Source organism: Chelonia mydas, chromosome 24, assembly GCF_015237465.2.
Source record: "Chelonia mydas isolate rCheMyd1 chromosome 24, rCheMyd1.pri.v2, whole genome shotgun sequence".
Classification (NCBI taxonomy): domain Eukaryota; kingdom Metazoa; phylum Chordata; order Testudines; family Cheloniidae; genus Chelonia; species Chelonia mydas.
The window spans coordinates 8,901,146-8,923,078 of NC_051264.2; the positions used below are offsets into that span (position 1 = coordinate 8,901,146).

The 21,933-nt window shown below is 51.9% G+C and overlaps 2 protein-coding genes across 4 annotated transcripts in view; both read left to right on the forward strand.

Moving 5' to 3' along the window:
- The window catches only part of PI4KB (phosphatidylinositol 4-kinase beta), a 57,237-nt gene extending 46,524 nt beyond the window's left edge, over nucleotides 1-10,713 (forward strand). For all 3 annotated transcript variants that reach the window (XM_037882635.2, XM_037882633.2, XM_037882634.2), the window contains 6 exons: nucleotides 501-605; nucleotides 1,353-1,476; nucleotides 1,569-1,834; nucleotides 2,572-2,704; nucleotides 3,257-3,377; nucleotides 7,051-10,713. In XM_037882635.2, coding sequence (XP_037738563.1) covers nucleotides 501-605; nucleotides 1,353-1,476; nucleotides 1,569-1,834; nucleotides 2,572-2,704; nucleotides 3,257-3,377; nucleotides 7,051-7,232 — 931 coding nt within the window. In that variant the 3' untranslated portion in view covers nucleotides 7,233-10,713. The remainder of the gene's footprint in view (nucleotides 1-500; nucleotides 606-1,352; nucleotides 1,477-1,568; nucleotides 1,835-2,571; nucleotides 2,705-3,256; nucleotides 3,378-7,050) is intronic.
- Nucleotides 10,714-14,387: 3,674 nt separating this feature from the next.
- The window catches only part of LOC102940472 (unconventional myosin-Ie), a 33,391-nt gene continuing 25,845 nt past the window's right edge, over nucleotides 14,388-21,933 (forward strand). Inside the window, exon 1 of the mRNA XM_037882562.2 lies at nucleotides 14,388-14,759. Within this exon, the coding sequence (XP_037738490.1) occupies nucleotides 14,757-14,759 (3 nt within the window). The 5' untranslated portion in view covers nucleotides 14,388-14,756. The remainder of the gene's footprint in view (nucleotides 14,760-21,933) is intronic.

Sequence of the window (21,933 nt, forward strand, 5' to 3'; positions counted from 1 at the left end):
TGAACGCACGATCTCCAAGGCAAACATGAAGTACTACAAGAGCTGGAGTTGATGGAGTTCTTCTTTTGAGAGAGTACTGATGCAACCTCTTAGCTCGCTTTAGGAGGTGCAGTGTTGCTGAATATTGACTCACTTGAATGAGACTAAAGACTGCAGTTCTGCCCATGTGTGGTCCCAAAGACTTAGTGGTGTAAGCCCCATTTTCCTAATTTGAAGGAGTAAATTCAGCCCATGGAAAATCAGCCTCTGCTGTTTCAGTTAGATACAGCATTCTTTTTCATCCCCTACCTTAAACTGTTGTTTAACAGTGCAACAACCCTACACAGCTTTACGTTCCACTCCAAAATGGGGTTTGCATGTCAGTGATGGGTGACGTGATCCCTGACAATACAAGCTTTGTAAGTGCTGTGGGCTAACGTGTGTATGATGGCATTGGATTGTCACTGAAACCTCTCTTTTGGGGAAAGCAGACTTGCGTTTTTAATTACTTTACTTTCTAGACGGCGCCTCTCGGAGCAGCTTGCACACACCCCGACAGCTTTCAGGAGAGACCCTGAGGATCCGTCTGCTGTTGCCCTGAAGGAGCCCTGGCAGGAGAAAGTCAGGTATGAGTGAAGGAGGTGGGGTATATGGGAAAGCTGAATTGCACCCATTCCTGTAATAGGTCCGTGTTGAAATCCCAGCTTCGTCTCTGTGGAATAGCTTCCATTGTGGCTGCCTGTGCTGATTTGCTCTGTAAGTAAATGTGGAGCCTCAGCTTTGGGCGCTGGTTGCCTTTAGGGAGCAAACATTGACTCAGATTCAATATTTCCAAAACAAAAGGTCTCCATACACAGCAGTGATTGATTTAGGCTCTGTGTTCCAGGGTGCTCTGAGTCCCGCAAGTTTGGTGCTTGGCTTATTCTTTTGGAGGGGGTACGATTGTGGATGGGAGGGGAAGTGATAGAAAAGGGCCTTATTTCCTTCCAGTGCTGCTTAATTCCTGCTGCTGTACAGTTTGGCATCTTCTCTGCTTGTTTAACACTTATCTATGGCACTTTGTCAGGGCCCCGTTGTGTCAGCGCTGTATAAACATAATAAACGACTGTCCCAGCTCCAAGAACTGACAGTCCTAAAGCCCCAAGTCAGCAAAATACTGAAGACTATCCCTGTTTAGCAAAGCATTTAAGCACATGCTAGCAGTGAAAGAGAAACATCCCGAGTCTAGAAATTCTTGAATCAAAATCCACCTCTTGGTACTGCCTTACAGCTGCTGTCTTGTTACTATGCTGTTGTGCTAGGCTCTTTCCAGAGATGCCCTGAAGGAGGCAGAGGCTCTCCTCTCTCTTTAACTCTTTGTGATTTCCCCACAGGCGGATCAGGGAAGGCTCCCCTTACGGCCATCTTCCAAACTGGCGCCTCCTCTCGGTGATTGTCAAATGCGGAGATGACCTCAGGCAAGAGTTGCTAGCGTTCCAGGTCCTTAAACAACTGCAGGTAGGAAAGAGCAAGACACCTCCCACTAGTGCTGTGGGTCCGTAAACGCAGCCCATTGGTGCGTTTGACTCACAACTCTCTTTCTCTTTCAGTCTATTTGGGAGCAGGAACGCGTGCCCTTGTGGATCAAGCCATACAAAATCCTCGTCATCTCCGCAGACAGCGGCATGATCGAGCCGGTCGTCAACGCAGTGTCCATCCACCAAGTCAAGAAACAATCACAGCTCTCGCTGCTGGACTACTTCCTCCAGGAGCATGGCAACTACACGACCGAAGCATTTCTGACGGCCCAGAGGAATTTTGTGCAGAGCTGTGCTGGATACTGCCTGGTGTGCTACCTGCTACAGGTCAAAGACAGGTGGGCCCTGTGTGTTGGAGTGAAGAGGCTGCAGTCTGAGCACAAAGAATTTCCTTGCTCACCAGGCCTTGGGACCAACCACTGGGGGGCGGCAATCAGGGAATTGCTGTCTTGAGTCTTGCCTCTTAGAGAAGTGTATTAAACCCCCCAAAGGGAGTAGTAAGGTTTGAAGGACTTTCCAAAATTGCATCCTTACTCAAGATGCCACTTACCTCATTCCGCGCCTTCCCCACCAGCAGGGAATCCCTGAGAGCAGAGGCATCCTCTCATGGTGCTTGCTGGGGAATCAGAACAGTGGGAAGTGGCTGGTGTATGACCATAGGGGAACCTGAAATTTGAGTAGTGGGAGTTCGTTTGTGTTGAAGCCATGCTGCTCGGAGCATTTGCTGTGTAATGGCAGGGCTGTTTTGTAAGCAATAAACCCCCATATATGCACCTAGTTAAAATGTTATTTTTTGGTAGTGTAGTACAAGAGGCAGAGAAAAGAGGCAAGCAGAGAAAATTGGCAGCCCCGTGCGCACTTGGCATTAACAGGAGATGCTGCTGACTTAAACTGAAGCCAGTACCTGTTTGCTTTGTCAGTGCTCAAGCAGTTGCTCCTTCGCATTGGGTGCGGACTTTACAGCTCTTTACTCTGTGGGTGCGTGGTTCTCCGGCTCCAAGTGACTGGCAGGGAGATGGCGTCTGAAATATGAGCTTGTTGACAGTTTTCTTTCTCGTTCTCTTTCCCCTTCAAGGCACAATGGCAATATATTGCTGGATGCAGATGGACACATCATCCATATAGATTTTGGGTTCATTCTCTCCAGCTCCCCCAGGAACCTTGGCTTCGAGACATCTGCCTTCAAGCTCACGTCGGAGTTCGTTGATGTAAGTGAGCTATAGCTAAATTCTGCCAGGAAGGGAAAGGGTCTTGTGGTTTGAGGCACAAGATCAGGAGCCAGGAAACCTGAGTTTTGTTCCCAGATTTGGAAGGGAGTGTGGTCTAGTGGTTAGAGCAGGGGACTGGCACCCCAGACTCTTGGGTTCTCTTCCATACACACTTTCTCTGTGATCTTGGACAAATCCCTTCTTCTCTGTGTATCAGTTTCCCCATCTGTACAAGAAGGATGATCACTATTTCTTGTAGAAGAGTAGTTATGAGAATTGTAATTGATTTCTGCAAATTATTCAAATGAAGGGCACTATAGAAGAGTTAATTCTTATTCCTAAAGAACTCTCAGATCCTAGGAAGAAAGTTGATATAGAAGAGCAAAGTCTTACCATAAAATTAGATCCTTCAAATAAATGTGCCTTTTAAATAATTCCTGGTGTGCTTTCCCAGCTGTCTTTGCTGGCAGGGCTGCTGTTGGAATTTCCTCTCTACGGAACGCTTTTGGCATGTCACTAGAACCCGTGCTCACTGTCTGATCTGCTTTCCAGGTCATGGGCGGTCTGGATGGTGATATGTTTAACTACTACAAGATGCTGATGCTGCAAGGCCTCATCGCTGCCCGAAAGCATATGGATAAAGTCGTGCAGATTGTGGAGATAATGCAGCAAGGTATGGCACTGCTTTCCAGCCTCATGGCTCCAACCTGCTCTTACACATGACAGGATACCTATGGGCATTTCACACACCTGTGCTGGGAAAGGGGAGACAGCTGTGACTAGATGCAGAATTTTGCTCCCTGTCTCTGCCCTCCAGATGGTCTTTCTTTTCATTGCGCAGCATTGGGCAAGTGTTCCCAGGCAGAAGACGGACATGAAAATCTGGCAGTTCAGACGATATTAGTCTCTGGGATCTTCGTGCGAGATCCACGTCGGCTGCATGATGCATCTGCATAAGACCATTTGAATTGCAGCGATTTGAATATAGAGGATGGATGGAGGAGGTCTTGTGTAATGGTGAGAGCAGGGGATTGCGACTCAGGCCACCTGGGTTCTATTCTCCGCTCTCCCACTCGCTCTGCGTGACTTTGGAAGAGTCATTTAGGGGCCTGATTTTCAGAAGTGCTGAGCAGCCCCTGTGAGTCCAGCTTAGGTCAATGGGAGCAGCAAGTGCTGTGACTTAAATTTTCCCTTAAGTGGGATCCCTGCCTCTCTGAAGGCGTTGTGGGGATTAGAGTATAGAAAGCTCTTTAAGCTCCTGTGAGGAAAAGAACTAGAGGAGAATTATCATGACACTCCTGAAAGCATTGCATAGAACTAAGCATTCAGTCAAATTGCTAATGCTGGGAAACTGTAGCATGCTTTGATCCTATCTCATTCTGTGTATGTCGTCTAACTCCTGTTTAACTACTGTGTGTGTGTGGGTTCTATGGAAAGATAAATAGGTTTGGCAGGACCGAGCTTCTGAAGAGCAGGCATCTAGCTTGCTGATCTTGACTCCTTTATTTAAAATGTAATTTGCAACGTTGCCTGCCATGGGGAAAATTGTTTGCCAATCATAATGCTCCTGCGGACACTTGAAGTGCGGAGAGAAGCAAGCCAATAACTGAGTGTGTGTCAGTTTGTCCTCTAGATTGCCAGAGATGTTACGGAGAAAGTCAGCAGAGCCAGGTCCATACGGTAGCGCAGGTCATCTGTGAGTGTCAGGAAGCAGAATAGAATATTCACAGATAAGTTTCTATTGTATGAGATCTTAAAGGGGCTAGCAGCCCAGTGCTCCCCAACTAGTAGCGTATGTACTGGGACTGGCACTCTGAGCTCCCCCCACCCAATCCTCATGAGGGGAACCTCTGTGCAAGGACGGGGGTGCCACGGCTGCCTGCCCTCCATCCAGCTGTGCATGTTCAAACCTGCCATGGAGCTTTGCTTTTTCTTGCATGCACCAGGCAAGGTCCGAGCACAGTGGCAGGTTAGAGCAGCCCCAGTTGAGTGGGACGGGGTAGGCATTGGCTGGGACAACTGAGATCTTAGTCTGATAAATGTTCCACTTTATCAACCTCACTGCAGCAGAATTATATTCACTACATTCCCCTTACAGGACCAGGGAAACGGTCCCTAACGCAAGCATTCAGGGGTTGCATCACCAAGCTACAGCTTTGCAGCTGGGATCCTATGGTCAGGTCGTCTAATGGTTAGAGCAGAGAGTGTTGGGAATCTGAGTTCTGTTGCCAGCCTGGTCATAAGAGCAGAGGGAAAAAGAAATCAAAAATGTTGTAGATATTGTAACTTTATTTCCCTACTATACTATAACACACTTAGCTACCTAAGTTAGAGGAGTGGAAATAACCGTCCAATTTTATACCATGGCACAGTGTAAGGTCACACCTAGCTGTAAGTGAATTGGGTCTGTTCCCCTTTAAAATTGCACAGTAATAACCTGGCAATAACCAGTCTTAATCTATTTACCGTATATACTCATTCATTAGCCCATTCGTTTATAAGCAGACACCCCAAGATGAATAGGTAAAAATAGTAAAAACTGAATGACCTTTTCATAAGCCGACCCTATATTTCAGGGGGTGGCAAACTTCGGCTCCTGGCCCATCAGGGTAAGCCGCTGGCGGGTCGGGACGATTTGTTTACCTGGAGTGTTCGCAGGCACGGAGCCTCTCAGCTCCCTGTGGCCGCGGTTTGCCATTCCCAGCCAATGAGAGCTGCGGGAAGTGGCGCGCCACTTCCCGCAGCTCTCATTGGCTGGGAACGCACATCCCGCAGCTCTCATTGGCTGGGAACGGCGAACCGCGGCCACAGGTAACTGAGGGGCTCCGTGCCTGCAGATGTTCCAGGTAAACAAAACGACCATGTATGAGATATTCGATTCAATGATTTCATAGAGTTTAAAATCATCACACATTTGGTGTAGACCCGTTTGTAAGCCGATCCCCGCTCTTTGATGCGTCACTTTTTTTACCAAAAAATTCAGCTTATGAACGAGTATATACGGTAATTGTTTTGCCGGATATTAATGTCAGTGTTTTGATGATGTCTACACAGTGCCCTCTCTCTGCATTGTGTTGCAGTCTCTTACTCCTAGTTAGTTCGCAGCTCTCCCTGCGGCATGTAACCAGGCTTGAAGCAGTTCATAGATTCATAAAGGTTAAAGCCAGAAAGGATTGTTATGACCACGTAGTCTGGCCCCCTGGAGTCCTCAAACATAGTTACCACCCCAGTACATTAAAAACACCGTTTACCTCCACACACGCCCAGTTACGGGGAGAGTTACAACCTCATTCATCAGCTCTTGCACGCTGACCTCTGCACGCCTGTCTGGCCGCTCACGCTAGAGCACAGGTAGCAGCAGCCTTGTTGGACCATTTCCAAAAGACTTGTTGCTGGTGTGGTTCAACACTTCCTTTGCAGTCCAATAGCCCAGACTGTAAAATCCTCCAGCACCAAGCAAGGATGCTGCACACATACAGAATAACTAGTTGGTAACCCTCACACTGAATCAGCAGCTCTTCCTCCCTCCCTACCCTCTCCCGCTGCATTTGGCTGAAGTTGCATGGCAGGGCGAGTTGGGAAGAGCCTGTGTAAGGGTATTGCAGTTCAAAGTCTGTGTGGTGCAGTGGGGGAAGGAAATGGGGAATAACTCACATTTCTCCACTGGGCACCTGTTTCAAGCATCCACCGAGGTATTCCTCACCTGGCAGAGACTGGCTTTCAACTACAGATCAACCAGTATTGTGTTGGGATCCAAGGGGGACTTTAAAGTGGTCGCTTAAGAAATAGGGGTGGTTCCTTCATTTGGGCTTTGCCTACTTTCCTGTATTAGAAGCTCTTTAACTAAACTACCTTAAGCGCCACTCAGCACACAACCATAACGTTGTGTCAGCCGGTTTGTTAACCCTAGCCTGGATGAGTTAGCCACCCCCAGATAATGGGTGAAAGGTGTGTCCTTGCTTATACTGAGGGCCAGCTCTCCAGTTGCTGTGAATGGCTGCAGTGCCGTTGGAACTAGTGAGGCCAGATTCCCAGCAGGCATATGTCTGTGCAACTCCATTGGAGTTGATGGCGCGACTCCATTTTACACCAGCTGACAATGGGGCCCAATGCTGTGGTTGTGAACGCATGTTCCTGTCGCTTCCCAGGGCAGACAAGACCTTAAAGGGACCCTCTGTGCAGGTTTCCCTGTCATTACCAGACGGCAGTTGCAAAACGTGCCTCCAAAACCAGGCTGCTCTGACTCTCAACTATTCTGTGTAAGTTCTTCCCACTGCTCCAGAATTCGCTGTTAACTCTGCTCCTTGTCTCCTCCTATGTCCCCATCCCCACCCCTGACGTGTTAGGTTCTCAGCTGCCCTGTTTCCATGGCTCCAGTACCATCCGCAACCTGAAGGAGCGTTTCCACATGAACATGACGGAGGAGCAACTGCAGATGCTCATTGAACAGATGGTGGATGGCAGCATGCGGTCAATCACCACCAAGCTCTATGATGGCTTCCAGTACCTCACCAACGGCATCATGTGACAGCTGAGCCCCTGCCACCGACTCAAGGATGGCTTTTGCCGCAGCCACAGTGTCCAGCTGGAGACCTGCCACCTGGCCGAGGGAAAAGGTCTTGCCCCCTGTGGTGAAGGGAGCTGAGCAGTAGCACCTCCCGGGTGCCAGGTTTAACAGACTCGCAAGCCACCACCAACAAAAAACAGTGTTCAGAGAAACAAAATCCACGTGTGAAATTGACTAAAAACGAAAAGGATCATGTGACAACCATTGCGATCACGTTTAATGTGACCGCGGGGTCCAGGCGTTGGTGAGACAAAGCCATCAGCGCTCTGTGGACAACAGAGCATCTGCTAGACACCAGAACCATGTGTACATCAGTTCCTCCCACCTTTATTTCAGTATTATGCCTGTTGATGTCCTGTGAACTCTTCCACAATCTCATAATCGTTTAGGGCCTGGGGTGGAGGGGGCCAAAACCATCCTTCTCCCTGAGTCTGGAATTTGCTGATATTTTGAGCCTTCTGCTAGCACCACTTGAATGCAGTTGAGGTGAATCCCCATCAGCCCCCAACCCTGCATGTTCCTGTACAGTGTTCTCAGCATTATTTGACTCTCCTGATGTTGGTTTGGCTTTTTTCACCCTTTGCACATTTTAATGTAAGTTTAAGTTGCAAGTTAGACTACAAACGTGTCTTGAGATCATAGGTCACTAGACACAACCCATGTAGCACAGTCTTAACCTTCTGGAGCATAGGGTTATTAGGATTTAGATCTTTTTGTTTCCTTTCATCCACGTCTCTCATAGTCTGGCCATGCAAAGGCATGCCCGTCTGTCTGTCTTTGGGCACCTTTTTGACTTTGTTCCACAAATCTGGGGCTGTGAAGCTTTCCCCTGCAATAATATCAGACTTCATACTTCATGGGTTTGTGCCACACTGAATGTCTTGTCCTTGGCTGATGATCCTGGTGATGCAGTAGCCTGGCCCTGAACTTGCACCGCCTTGAACTCAGCAGCGGGGCTGCACGTTGCTTTGTGTGTGGTATCCGCACAGGGGTTACATTTCCGTGGATGATGAGTTTTTACACCTACCTGGATCGGACCTCTATATGCAGAATGTTCCCCTGGAGGTTATAACCTGTCCCATCCCTCCTCGGTGGTGTACTTTGGCCTGAGCCAAGTTTCATGGCTCCCAGGGAGTGAGGCAAAATGTGGACTGATTTTGCTAGTTTTCTTCCTAGGGCAACTGAAGGCTAGTCTAAACTTATCCATCTTACCTTGCTTACACACCTAGCTAGAGTTCAGGAGACGGGTTGATCTTTAGTTTTGCAGCAAGCAGGGCATAGCTAGTGCCTTTTTTCAGTTTTGAGTAAAGAAGTGATCGTGCTAATTTTTCATCCCCAGAAACAGGTCAAAAGCAGATGCTGACAAGCACAAAGTTATTGCAAAGAACCAGTAGAACACAGCTGTGAAGTTGTAAGGCCAGGCTGTTTGGCTTATAGATCCAGGGCATGGAAATCACTCTATGCTGGGCTGATTTCATTTTTAAAACTCCCTTTCCGCTACTGTCCAGCTGAAAACATCTGTACTTTATAAAGAGCAACAAGGTTTGATTTGTTGAAGCTTCTCCATTTCTGTGTATTAGTATAACTCTATTCAGACAAGTCCCTTCCCTTGTCCTCTCTCCCCTCAGTGTATTCAGACTTCTTGGAGCTGCTGATCAGATGGTGGAATCCCCTACTACCTGAGTGTGTGTGATTTGTTACCTCAGTCCTGGTTCTCCTCCATTCCCCATTGACTCCTGTATGTGGACTCTCATGTTAATAGGTGTTTGTTTAGTGCTAATTTGCCATGTTGATTATTTAGCCTTTTTTTTGAACTGTATTTTAACATTATGGGATAGAGGTTTCTGGCAGGAAGAGGCAGTATTTCCAAGTTTTGCAACCAGAAGTTCAAACCACTGCATATGCTCCTGCAGCCCAACAGATGAGCAGCAGCCTAGGCTTCACTGTCTCTCAATTGCAATTAAAACATACAGGTCGTGGGGAGGCGTAATCTTCTGTCACTTCCTGTTCTCAAAACCAGTTATTCTTGTTACCAGTTTGGAAATGGATTGGCAAAATGTAAGTTATGGCTTTTTACTGTCCACTGAAAGAATTATGAAAGGTCTGAAACATTGACTTTGCAAGGAGTGGAGAACGCTTGGGTAGCAATATGCTGATCCTTGCAGGTGGGAATAGAAAAGGACCTAATGCTAGTTTCATTACCAAAAAAACACTAACCTAGTTGCTTTTGTCTGTTCGTTCCATTTTTTAATTTTTCCCTTTAAGTTCCTCCTTGTAACTGCTCTTGTGACCCAGCTGTTCCCGGAGCAGCCAGCAGGGGCTCAGAAAAGGGGCCGTAGATTTTAAGGAACAATCTGAATTTCTGTGGGAAAGACCCAGCGTTGCAGTGCCAGAGGGGTGGTGCTAGAAATGGTAGAATTGTTTGGATGATCAGTGTGTGGGGCGGGGTGGTATCGCTCTAATATAAGGACAAAAAGTAACTATGAATGTTGGAAAAATGAGTGATACTTGTCACATGTTGTAGCTTACAAGCAGATTTGCAGGCTGCTGTGTTGAATGGGGTTACACTTCTGTAATCCACTTGGCAGTGGTAATTGTGAGGGTAGCAATTATTTGTAGGAGCAGCCCATGACGTGTTGGTCATTTTGGCTACTACTGAGTTTCAGAGCAGAGAAAGGATCATTTTAAAACTTTGCAATTGCCTTGTTTTTTTGGTGGGGATCACTGGGATTTAACTTTTGGGTCAAATTTAGGCTTAGTTTACTCATTTGTATGTCACTTAGCAGCCTGTTGAATTGTCGGAAAACTGCTTTAGTTGCTAACTTCGTGTTTCAGCTCCTGCCGCGACTCAAGCTTGTTTGGCCGTAAAAAGCCGTGAGCAGACACTTCAAATGACTCCATCTTGCTTTTTGGCTTCCCCCTCTGCATTTATCCTGACCTGGAAATGAACTGCAACCAAGTTCCCCTTTAATGTAGCAAATGGCATACGGATGCCCAGTGATCGGATGTACTGAGCCCATAGTAGCAGCATTGCTGCAAGTGGCAAATTAGCAAGTGAAATAATGTCCCTGTATACAAATTACCCAGCCAGTTGGGTGACTTCTGCAGATTGTTGCTGCTTAATCTGGATGGGATCCTTTGGAATGTAGTTTTCATTTAAAATCCTCATGGAGAGTACATTTTAACAGCTAAAAGGGGGTGGGCTGCATGATGGCAAGAGGAGAGGGACAAAAATAAGATCCTAATAGGCCATACTAATGGCCTCTCCTTGAGCTGAAGCGAACACCCTTTCTGACAGCTGCTGCTGGCTACACGGACTGTGTGAGAACCTTTCAATGTGTGGGGACTTTTTATTTTCCTATTCAGTAAGGATGGGCCAAACTCAGAAATAAAATATACAACCAGAACTTGATTTCTAATAAAATGTCCTTTTTTAAAAAAACAGAAAAGCTGGTGCAGAAATTGTTGATTGCGTCTCGTTAAGCCGTCAGCAATTAAGAAAAAGCTTAAAGGGGAAAGCTCTGGTGGGAAAGATTGCTTTGTGTTTCCTACGTATTCCAAGCCTGCCTCTTTCTATCACACCCCTAGGCTTGCATAAAACAGATTAAATGCATGTAGGTAGAGTTTGACCCCGAAGGATCACTGGGGGCAGATCTTGAACTTAACCGTGGGTTTCAGGACAGATCTAGTTTTTTTAACCTCCTTTGAATACTAATCCTCATTAGAGGATTTCCAAGCACTACACACAGGTGAGTGAGCATTATCCTCATTTTACACGTGGGGAAACTGAGGCACCCTGATATGACTTGATGAAGGTCATGCAGTGAGTCAGTGGCAGAGCAGAAGGATGGTCTTGTGCTTAAGGTTCTGGAATTAGACTCGGGGAATGGAAGTGTCTAAATATGTCCCAACCTTACCTGGTAGATTTTCTCCTGGTGGGTATTGGAGTCAGATCAGCTAGTGATGGGAATGAGATTTTACTTGAGTTAGCAGCCCTACCAAGCTAGGTCAGCTATGGCGGAGTGGGAGTTGGGTTCTGCTCCCCCTCGTGCATCATTAACAGAATGGTTGACTGAGGTTGAATCGCTAAAGTCTGTGCCACACCAGGGTGAGACAGGTCTCACTGAGAGAGCTTCTAACAGTCATGAGGATGCACGGGTGTCCCTGAGATCTGCCTGCAGAACTATCGTTACCGGGGATGATGCAGGTGAAAGAATGAGCCCCGCTTCCCGTTTGGATCTCAAGGTGGATTGTTGAGCATGTAGGTGATGGAGTCGGAGGCATTGAGCCGGGAGCCCAGCGAGGCCTTTCGGAGAAGAACCCCGCCTCAACGTTCTGAGACCGGTTTGTCAGTCGCTGCAGGCCAGTTCCAGACGGGGTGTAGACAAGGAGGCCGCATTGTGCCAGCGTGTGTCCACGGAGCTCCCAAACACCTGTCTGATGGGACTGATGAAGTCACGAATAACCTCTGCCAGCTGGAGCTCTCTGCTTTCCATAAGAGCACCCTCATCCCTACCTCCTTGAGGAAGAGACAGAGGCTCCAGGAGAGGAGACTTCCTCAGTCAGGCGTGTCAGTAGCAGAGTTTGGGATCTTGACTCCCATCCTCTGACTCCCCATCCTGGGCTGCATTTGACCCAACCCTGGAGATGGGAAAGGCTCTGTATCCCATTCCCATGTGCCTGACCCCCAGGCCGGGAGCTGTGAAACTGGAGGGTTTGATTAGTAGTGTGTGGGGCTGCCGCCCAGGTTCCTTCTGCTTCGGACTGGGATCTCTGCCCTGGCAGCGGCATACTCTGCAGTTTTTAAACTGGCGTGAAGCTCAGCTCTCCATTGGCCGAGCGGCTTCGGCTGGGTCTGCGCAGAATTGGATGTGGGGAGTGGAGAATCGTAAGAAAGGGGAAGTGTTCTGGAAAGCCACTGTGCTGGACAAGCACACCAGAGTCTGAGATCGAGGCCAGAAGGGACTTGTAATAGTATGGACACTCACCCCGGGAGCTCTCCCTGTTGCCCTGCACACCCCCTGGTGGCCTGGTGCTGTGTCCCTACCTCAGTTTCCCCAATGGACTTTCAGTAAGTTCAGTGAAGTTCTTATGTAGCGAATGGAGCCCCTTCGGGGGTCTGGTTTATTTAAACAAAGGCCAATCAGCTGTGCAGCAAGTCTTCACCCCCAGCGTCCGGGGTGTGGGGAGGGAACCAATCTTAATCTGTCGGCCCCACCCAAGTCCCTCTGTCCTAGCTCATCGCCAGGAAGGCCCCATTTGATCATCTATTAATATGGAAATTCTAATATAAATTTAATATTAGTGCAATGTAATAATGCAATTATAAATTAGAGTATATACAATATATTGTATGTACTAGAATTATAATAAATGATGATCATGCCTATATATAAGCATAATCATAGTCCATTTGCAATTCATGTAGTTATAAATCAATACAATTTTCATTAATATGCAAATTATGATTGCAGAATGCAAGATGCAGCTACCTACAGATCTTTGATCATAATCATTAACTTTCAGGTAAAATGGACAGCAGACACACCAGGTGAAACATTTTAAAATATTTCTTCTTTGAAAAATGTCATTTATTAACAGAGGAATTTCCCCCCATCTCTGGCTGTGGTGAGGGAGAAACTGACGAGTGTGGATATTTACCATTGAAAATTGAAAACTTCCAAGTTTAACTTGGCCGTCAATTTAACTTTGCCAGTGGCTCAACCAGTGACTTCCACCGACTAGCAAAGCAAAATAATACTTAACTCTTAGGTATTGTTCATAAGTACATCTCGAAACACTTCAGTCTTTGAATGTACTCATCCTTGTGACACCCCTGTGAGGCAGGGCAATGCTGTTATCCGCATTGTACAGATGGGGAACCGAGGCACCGAGAGGCTAAGTGATTTACCCAAGGTCACCTGGGATGTCTGTGGCAAAGCAGGGATGTCTCCCAAGCCCTAGGTGTAAAACTGCCTTAAAAGTTCCCCAGGTGGCAGGGAGATTTCTTCAGCGTTCGCTGCTGTGCTGAAAGCCGCAACTTTAAATGCACATGCCTGCGAGAGGAGGGAATGCCCGCTGATTTTAGATGTTTGTTTAATTTAGATGTTGAAAAATCTAGACTGGAAAAGAAGACACCCCCCCCCCCCCTTCTCCCCTCCCCAAGACTGCAGAAGTTCTGAACTAGCTGATCCTGCAGCATCAGACTCGTGAACACAAGCGAACGCAAGGGGGGAAAAAAGGCCCCTTGCAGGACTGAACTAAGGGTATGTCTACACTGCAGTGTAAGCCCAGAGTTTGCTCTCAGGCTCCAGCCTAACCCCCCTTTCTGTCTACACACAAATCACACTAAGCCAGGCCTCAGACACAAGGTCTCAGGACCCCATGGGGGTGAAGGGTCCCAGCCTGAGTCAAGCGCTGTTGTTTTGCAGTGGCGATGCAGCCCCCCTGAACTCATGCTCTGGGAGGCTGCCAAAAGTATCCCACGGGCTGACTTCCTTTGTCCTCGGGAGAGTCAGGTTTTCCTGCGGTGCACCACGAACGATGCACTAGTGGCCACATTTTGGGAAGGAGTGAGGAGGTCTGTGATATGGGGGTTGGACTCAGGCCCACATCACACAGCGTAGATGATAGAGCCCCCTCTTGGGGCCCCAAGGTTCAACGGTTCCGAAGCTGGGGTTACAAACGAGTGTAGACCCTCAATTAACAAACCCGGGGTTACAAACGAGTGTAGACCCTCAATTAACAAACCCAGGGTCTGCTACCTCGAGTTCTACGAACCCTGGGCTGCATTGCAGAGGGGTTGAGACCTTCGCAAGGGTCCCAGCCCAAGCCCCAACATATACTCTGCCGTTTTATAGCCCTGCAGCCCGCGACCCTGAGTCAGCTGACATGAGTCAGCTGGGGGTGTTTTATTGCAGCATCGACATACCCTAAGGGATGGGGTCTTGAACCCTGGGTCGGACCCTCCCACCTGGTGGGGGTCAGGGTGAAAATGGAAGGGGAGTTAGGCTCAAGCCTGAGTTGGCAGCTCGGGCTCGCGTTGCTGTGTAGACAGCCTCCCTCCCACCCACCCACCTCTGGTCTATTTCCCGAGTCCGATGTTTCCAAACCCTGCAGTTCCCCTTTCTCCCAGCAGGGGCCAGGAGCGACGAGGAGGGAGCCCTCAGCTGCGCGCAGCTGCCTTTCCGCTCCACCAGGGGGCGCCTCTGCGCGCTCCTCCCTTCCCCTCCCCCCCCCGCCTTGCCCTGCCCGGGAGCGCTCCGTGCAGCCAGCCAGACTCCCGGCGTTCACCTGCCTGTACCTGCCCCCGCCCCCGCCTTCCATCTTTGCCCAGCCCGGCTCCTCTCCTGCTGCCTTCCCCCGGGAGAGGCTCTGCTCTGGGGCGCCCGCCGCCCCCGGGGACGTGCCGGCGCCAGCCATGGGTCCCTGCTGAGCCACCCAGGGCGGAGGTAGGACGTGGGGAAGAGTCACCGCGACCCCGCCATGGTGAGTTTCCTGCTCCCCCTGGAGACGCTTCAGTCCCTTTAAGATCCCACCCCCCGCTGCAAATCCCATGAAAGTCCCGTCCCCGGCGTTCCCCACTTTAATTATTAGCTAATGGGACGTTTGGAGGGAGGGTGGTGGGTTTTTTTGCATCTTAAATCCCCATCCCCCCCCCCGCCGCCCCTGTGAGCAGCAGCTGCCATGAATCACCTTGCAAATGGGGTAGAAAGAAGCTGGGTCAGAAGTAGCCTCTGGGGCTGCGAAGGATCCTCCTTGGCCTGACTGGGATTCCCAAGAAACCTTGGATGAAGGGAGCTGTAGCCCACGAAAGCTTATGCTCAAATAAGTTTGTTAGTCTCTAAGGTGCTACAAGTCCTCCTGTTCTTTTTGCGGATACAGACTAACACGGCTGCTACTCTGAAACCTTCCTTCTCGCCTCACTCTCTCTTTCCTCTGGCTTCTCTTCCGGAACCTCTGCACCTTCTGGGAGGGTTGGTTTTGCTTTTCCGAGCGAGACTTCTTAAAAGGGCCAAATCCTTGTTGCATCGCTATAGAGCGCAGGGAGAATATTGCCAGACCCCAGCCAGCTGCCTGTGTAGTCCCCACACTTTCTCTGTCTAATCGGGGTGCTTACGGCCCTGTCTGAGTTCTGCCCTGAATATTTACGCCCTTCCCTTTGTGAAGGTTTGGGCCCTTGATCCTGCTCTTGGATCTCTGCACTGGGTGACCCCTGAGCCCCCCCCCCAGCCTGTGCAGATCCCTTTGCAGGATCGGGGCCTTACAATGGACATTTAAGCTGATGCTAGGTGTCCCGGAGGAGTTTAGACAGGAGATGGTGATGTTTTTAAGGGGTGTGTGTATGTTAAGGGGCTTGGAAGATGGGGGTGTTATTCCTGGCCAGGTTGCCCCGGGAGCCCCTGAAAGACACCTGTTTCCCCTGCTGCCTGATGGTGTAGCTAGAATTTCTGCCAGAGCGCAGGCTGGAGGGAGGGGCTCTGAGTGCCACTGACTTTACTGGAGCTCATAAAAAACACTTGGGAGCTTTCGTGTGGCGCTCAGGTGAGAGGCACTTTAGAAATGTTAGTACAGCACCTGGCGCGGTGAGTCCCAGGGCCCCTGAGCGCCTGGGAAGGAGGACGGTGTTCAGATCCCAGCTCAGGGTTCCCATAACAGGACTGTGCTAGGAGAAGGGGTTGTTTCGAACCTGATGCTTAAACGGCTTAGCCATTCCCTCCCCCTGGCATGGGCTGGGCTTTGTTTTAATGGCTGCTTTGGTTTCTGAGGGCAGTGGTGAGAGAGTGCATTACAGATGGGTTTGCAGAGGGATTTGGGGGAGCTCTTTGCGTCGAATTGGGCTGGGGTTCCCGTTGCACCGGGCATCGACCTGAATTGCAGGCCTGGGGCTGCACTGTCAGTGATTAATAGATTTATTTATTTTTTAAAACACCAAAAGGTGTCGTTCTGATCATCTGATCTGGCCTCCTGCGTAAAACAAGCCAGGGACTCTCCCTTTGTCCTTGTCTCCATGAGGAAATTGATGGGTGTAGCAATTCCACAAGAGCTTACATGTGAATGCTCTATTCCAGAATAATTACTCACAAAGTGGAGTAATTATTTCTGAGTACAATCACTTTTATTCTGAAATAGTTTGTCTACATGGGGGAGTTACTTTGGAATAGCTAAGCCAGTCAAGTTCCCCCATGTAGACAAAAATACCCAAAGATCCCTGCATTCAGCCCATATCTGGTGGGTGAGCTACAGTCCATCTTTTGGAAAGAAATGTCCAGTCTCAATATCAGTGACTCTAAGAGCTGGAGAATCCACCCTGTCCCTTGGGAATCTGTCGAACAGATTAATTAGCCTACCTGTTAAATGATGTTTTACTGGGTTCTTGCCTGGGTAATTTTGTAGCAAACAGGAGGATCTAAAACACAGGAGGAGCTAATTCTGCTCCTCATCAACCACATGTGCACGAAAATCTGGCGTAAAACAAACCGACTGACCACATATGGGTGGTGGTGGTTATAAAGTTTTTGAGGTTTTAGGGTTACACTCAGGCTGGGTTTTTAAGCTTTTCTCCATGACCATGAGGGCGGGAAACATGTTCTTTCCTTTTAATTTTGAGCAGAGTCTCTCCTGTATTCATGTGACTCCAGCAGCTGGGGCTTGGCTAAGAGTACCAGCTAGTGAGAGGTGGCAACACTGCCGTTTCCCAGCTTGGATCCAGGAGTGTCCTGTTCCTTCAGGACACTGTCATGACAGGCCCTGGCTGCACTCCTGTGTAATGAGGTTTCGGTCAAGCAAGCCCATCCCTGGCCCGGCCTGCTGCTCATGGCCCTGGCTCCAGGAGCCAGATCCCTCAGAGCTGCACAGTTTTCAAACCTTCCCCTAAGGTGCTTGGACTTATTGCAGAGCCTACGTAGACAGCGGCTCTCGTGTGGTTGTTGTGGACAGAGGTTTGAATTTTTGGTGATGCCTAAAACGTTCTGTAGAGAGCATCTCTGCTGCCCGGGGGAAGGGCTGTCCAGCCTGGGGGGCGGGGCACAGCCGCTTCTCACCCCGGGGGTGGGGTGGGGTTCGGCGGACCTGCCGAGGCACTGAGGGAGGGGCATCGTGGGCACAATGCCCAGACCAGCATGGCCGGCCTCCTCTGTGATGGGGTTTTAGATCCTGGCGGTTCCTCTCTGCTGCCCCCACTTCCCATCCCCCAAATGCTGACGGGGCTGCAGTCTCTGTGCTGGTAACTTCCCTCCCTGCCCCCCCACCCCAAAGAGACTCCCCGCTCGGCAGGGGGAAGCTGCGGGTTGATGGGGTGCCCGGCACTGGTTCTAGCCAGCAGCATGGGATTGGGGCAGCCCCACCCCACCTTTCAGGGCCAGCAAGCACTGGTTGGGTGTGGGGGTCACTGGCTGGAGTTGGCACGGGGTCTCCATCTGCAGGCTGTGACTGGGGGGGAGCACAATCACCCTGCTCTTCCCAGGTGGTGGGGGGTCCCAGCAGGATGCTGGCTACCAGGGCCGGTGGTCATGGCTGAGACCCACTGGGGTGGATGGTGAGCATGGACCCTGCTGGCTTCAATCCTGTGTGCGGAACAGGCTTCCCCTCCAAGCCGTCCGTGGTGTGGCTCTGCTCTGGTAGGCGGCTGCGCCCAGCGGGTCACTGGGAATCTATTAATAGAGTGTGATGAATGCGTGTGTGCGACAGTCATCTCTGCTGATTAGAGCCCCGAGTGGGGATGGGAGGGGAATGGGGATAGAGCAGGGGGCTGGGAGGCAGGACTCCTGGGTTCTTTTCCCCAATCTGTCACTGTGACCTGAGGGGTGGGCAGTCCCTGGGCCTCGGTTTCTCTACCTGGCGTGGTGAGGCAATTTGAGAGCCTCAGACCAAGCCCGGCCCGTCAGTGATGTTGCTGGTCCCTAGCTCCTCACAGAGGATCCTGTCTCCCTGGGGTGCCTTGGAGAAGGGGGTGGCATGGGGAAGGGGGTCACAGGAGGCATGGGGAGGGGGTAGGTGCTGTGTAGGGCAGCGTGGGGAGGGGTCGCGGGGTGCTGTGGTGTAAGGGGGTGGTGTGGCAGAGTGGGGAGGAGCTGGGGGGGAGGGGCGTCTCTGCTAAGATCAGGGAGGGGCGTGTTTCACAGCACCACAGGATCAGGCTCCTTGCCTCCAGCCTGACCATCAGTTCCTGCCCCCGCCCCCCAGCTGCACCAGGCTGGTTCATCCTTAACCCTGCTCCCTTCCCCGGTCTTTGTGCAGCCGGGGGAGCCCTGTAGGCCCCACCGGGCCGGGGCCCCTGGGGCAGGATCAGGCCTGTGGAGCCACATGCCAGCAGCCTCCCACGCTGAAATGTCTGGCCTGGGGCCGTGATTCAGCTCAGTTCCTCCTGCCGGGGCTATTCTTAGCTCCAGCCTCCCGGGCCCTGACGGAGGGATCCCCCCTTCCTCCCGGCTGGGCCCTTTGGGGGCAGCCCCGGACCCCTGTTAGCCGCGGGGCGGGTGTGGCAGAGCCGGCAGCGCCGGCTGGGTCTGGCGCTGTGTTTGTGGGGACGCCGCGCCGTGTGCTGGAGGAGCCGGGAGCAGCGTGGGGGGGGGGGGGGGCATGTGTGGGCACGCCCGTGCATTGGAAAGGTCAGGAGCATGTGTGTGCTAGGGGGGGCACTGGGGTCATGCCTGCTGGGGGTGGGGGTGTGCAAGTATAACGGGAGGATGGGAATGTGGGTGGATGCCCTGAGGGGGCACACAGGGGGCCAGATCTTGCCCTAAACCCCTCCACCCCCACGCACAGCGAACTGATGGGTCTGAGTGGGGCCATTATTACATACACGAGCTGGGGCAAACCTTGGCCTGGTAGCAGAGGCCTGGCTTTCAGCCCCCCCCCGGTCGAGATGACGTGCTGTACCCCAGAGCTGCCAAGATCCTGGCTCGGGCAGTGCCCGGCCATGCGGGGATAACGCTGCCCATAGCGAACCCAGTGCCTCAAACAATGGATACGTTTGTCCCGGCCCCCGGTTCCTCGCTCTCACGCTGCCCTTGCTGGCTAGCGGGGGCAGCTCCGTCTCCGTGAGCCGGGCGTGAATTGCCATGGCTAGTCCTGTGCCAGTGAAATCCCGCTGCTCTTCCAAAGCCTGCCTGGTTCCCCCTCCGACAGCCCCGCCACCGGGGCACCCTCTGCACGTCCCTGCCTGCAGCGGGGCGAGCGCGTCCCGTGATGTCTGAGCGTGTCAGGTTCGGAAAGGGAGTGGGACGTGATTGTCACAAACGGCCACATGGCTTGTGACGTGGATTATGGTAGCATGTGAATGTCCCAGTTGAGATTGGGGGACTCCTCATTGGGCCGGGCCCTGCGCAGACCCTAACTGAGATCGGGCCCCCCCTGTGGGGCCGGGCCCTGCGCAGACCCTAACTGAGATCGGGGCCCCCCCTGTCAGGCCGGGCCCTGTGTGGACCCCAACTGAGATCAGGGGGCCCCTGTCAGGCCAGGGTCTGCACAGCCTCCCCTCCCCCAGCCAAGATCAGGGCCCTCATTATGTGGGACCCTGCAGAGACCCCTCCCCCCACCTGAGATTGGGGCCCCGTGATGCTCATGCACAAACCCCAACCAAAATTCGGTCATCCCCTCTCCGCCCCCCATCGTGCCAGGTGCTGCACACCCCACTCCCAACTGAGATCGCACAGATGTGTTTAGGTTCTAAACCCTTTGGGACAGGGAAAGTCTGTTCAGTCCCTGGCACCATGGCTTCTAGGCGCTACGGCAGCAAGATGACAAATACTTCCAGACAGACACAGGGTGGGAGGGGAAACCGAGGCACAGAGCACAGGTGGGACTTGCCCAAAATCACCCAGCAGGCCAGAGTCAGGAACAGAACCCAGGTGTCCTGAGGCCCAGCCCTGCCCTCTACTCACTGGACCGTGCTGCCTTTTGTTAATCCTTGTAGTGGGATTGGCCCTGTTGTAGGACTTCCCGAAAGTGTGGGTTTTGCTGGGGTTAGGAACCCGCAGAGGCTGAAGCGAGGTGCTACTGGGGCTGAGCCCTTCTCGGCGTTGCGTCCCCGGGTAGGCAGGCTTGCACTCGCGGCTGTGTGGACGTGAGGCGTGGAGCCGCTCTGGATTTCAGGGACGCTGTGGGACGTTCAGGGTGGCACATGATGCATTCCTTGGAGTGCAGTGAAGTTCTCCTGGGAGTTTTCCTGAGCCGGGCTGGGATCTTGCCCACACGCCCAGCTCGGGTTAATGAATAACGCCACTGGAGAAGGCAGTTTCACAACCATATGATACTGGGCTGGCTCTTGGCTGAGGGAGTAGAGACGCTGAAAAGGGTGAGGCAGTAGGAATGCAGCATGGTTTAGTGGTTAGAGCAGGGAGGGACAGGGAGGCAGGACTCCTTGAGATCTAGTCCCTGCTTTGAGGGTGAGGGGTCTGGTGGTGGAGGCTGGGGGTCTGGAAATCAGGACTCCTGGGTTCATTTCCTGCCTGTGGGTAGGAAGTGTGGTTGAGTGGTTAGAACGCAGAGCCGAGAGAAAGGGCCCGTAGTTCTATTCCTGGCTCTGCCACTGACTCACATTAGAACCTCGTGCAAGTGAGTCACTTCCTTCCTGCATGCCTCAGTTTCCCCCTTGGCAGCCTGGCAATAGCACTTCCCTTCTCACAGGCCTGCTGAGGCTTAACATGGCCAGAGCTCCAGATTGCCCAAGGGGGTGGGCCTGGCCTGAGACGCCCTCCTCGCTTGGGGAGGCTGATACGCTGTCACCTAAGCGTCCTACCCACCCAACAGGCCACGGGCTCGTTATGCGGCAAAGGGGTGGTAGGGCTGATGTCACTAGGTACAGTCGCTAGCCCTGGGGTCTCACCAGCTACCTGCCCCACTCCGTGGTGGCACAAAGGCCCTTCCACCAGCCCTGCCCACATGCCAGGCATATGCTGCCGCTCGGGGAAGCCGGGGTGCTCTGGATTGAGGAGCAGAATCCGTCCTGGGGCAGCATGTGTTCTGAGCAGCTCGCTGAGCTCTCACCACCCTGGGAGGGCCCTGCCTGCCCTGGCCCCATCCGGGCTGGGATCGGAATGGGGCTGCTCCCTGCCCCAACGAGCTGACCCACTAAATTTAGGACAAGAGCAGAGCAAACCCAGGCACTGTCGGCCCACAGCTCCACCCAGCCCAGTCTCCCACCTCTGGTGGCGGCTGGCACCAGCTGGCTCAGAGGAACCGTGCGCTGACGGGCTAGCCTGCCCCGGGGCGACTTTTCCAACCCCCCCCTTTAATTAGGGCAGGGGTCCCCCAACTTTGGAATGCTGAACGCTGTCCTCCCCGTGGGAGAGCGAAGCTAATCGCGTCCGCTCCCAGCCCTGCCGTGCGTTCAAGTCTTATCCGCGTTAGACGCTTTCTGTGCCCCGGCCCAGCTTGTCCTTGAGACCCGTCCCGGCCTTTGGGGCAGAGCGGAACTAGTGCTTGGCCAGTGTCCCATATCCCCTCCCCCCGACAAGCTCTCGGTTTGTAGTATCTGCATAGATGCTAAAACTCTGCAGCAGGGCCTCTCTGTCTGCTCCCTGCTGGCTTCCTTTGGCCAGCACCGAGCACCCCGGGGCCCATGGGCACTGCCACCATCCAAATAGGTCATATTTTTTTCCCCCTATTTACTCCGCATGCTCTAGGGCTGGGGCAGCACATGGGGAGAACGAGGCAGGGG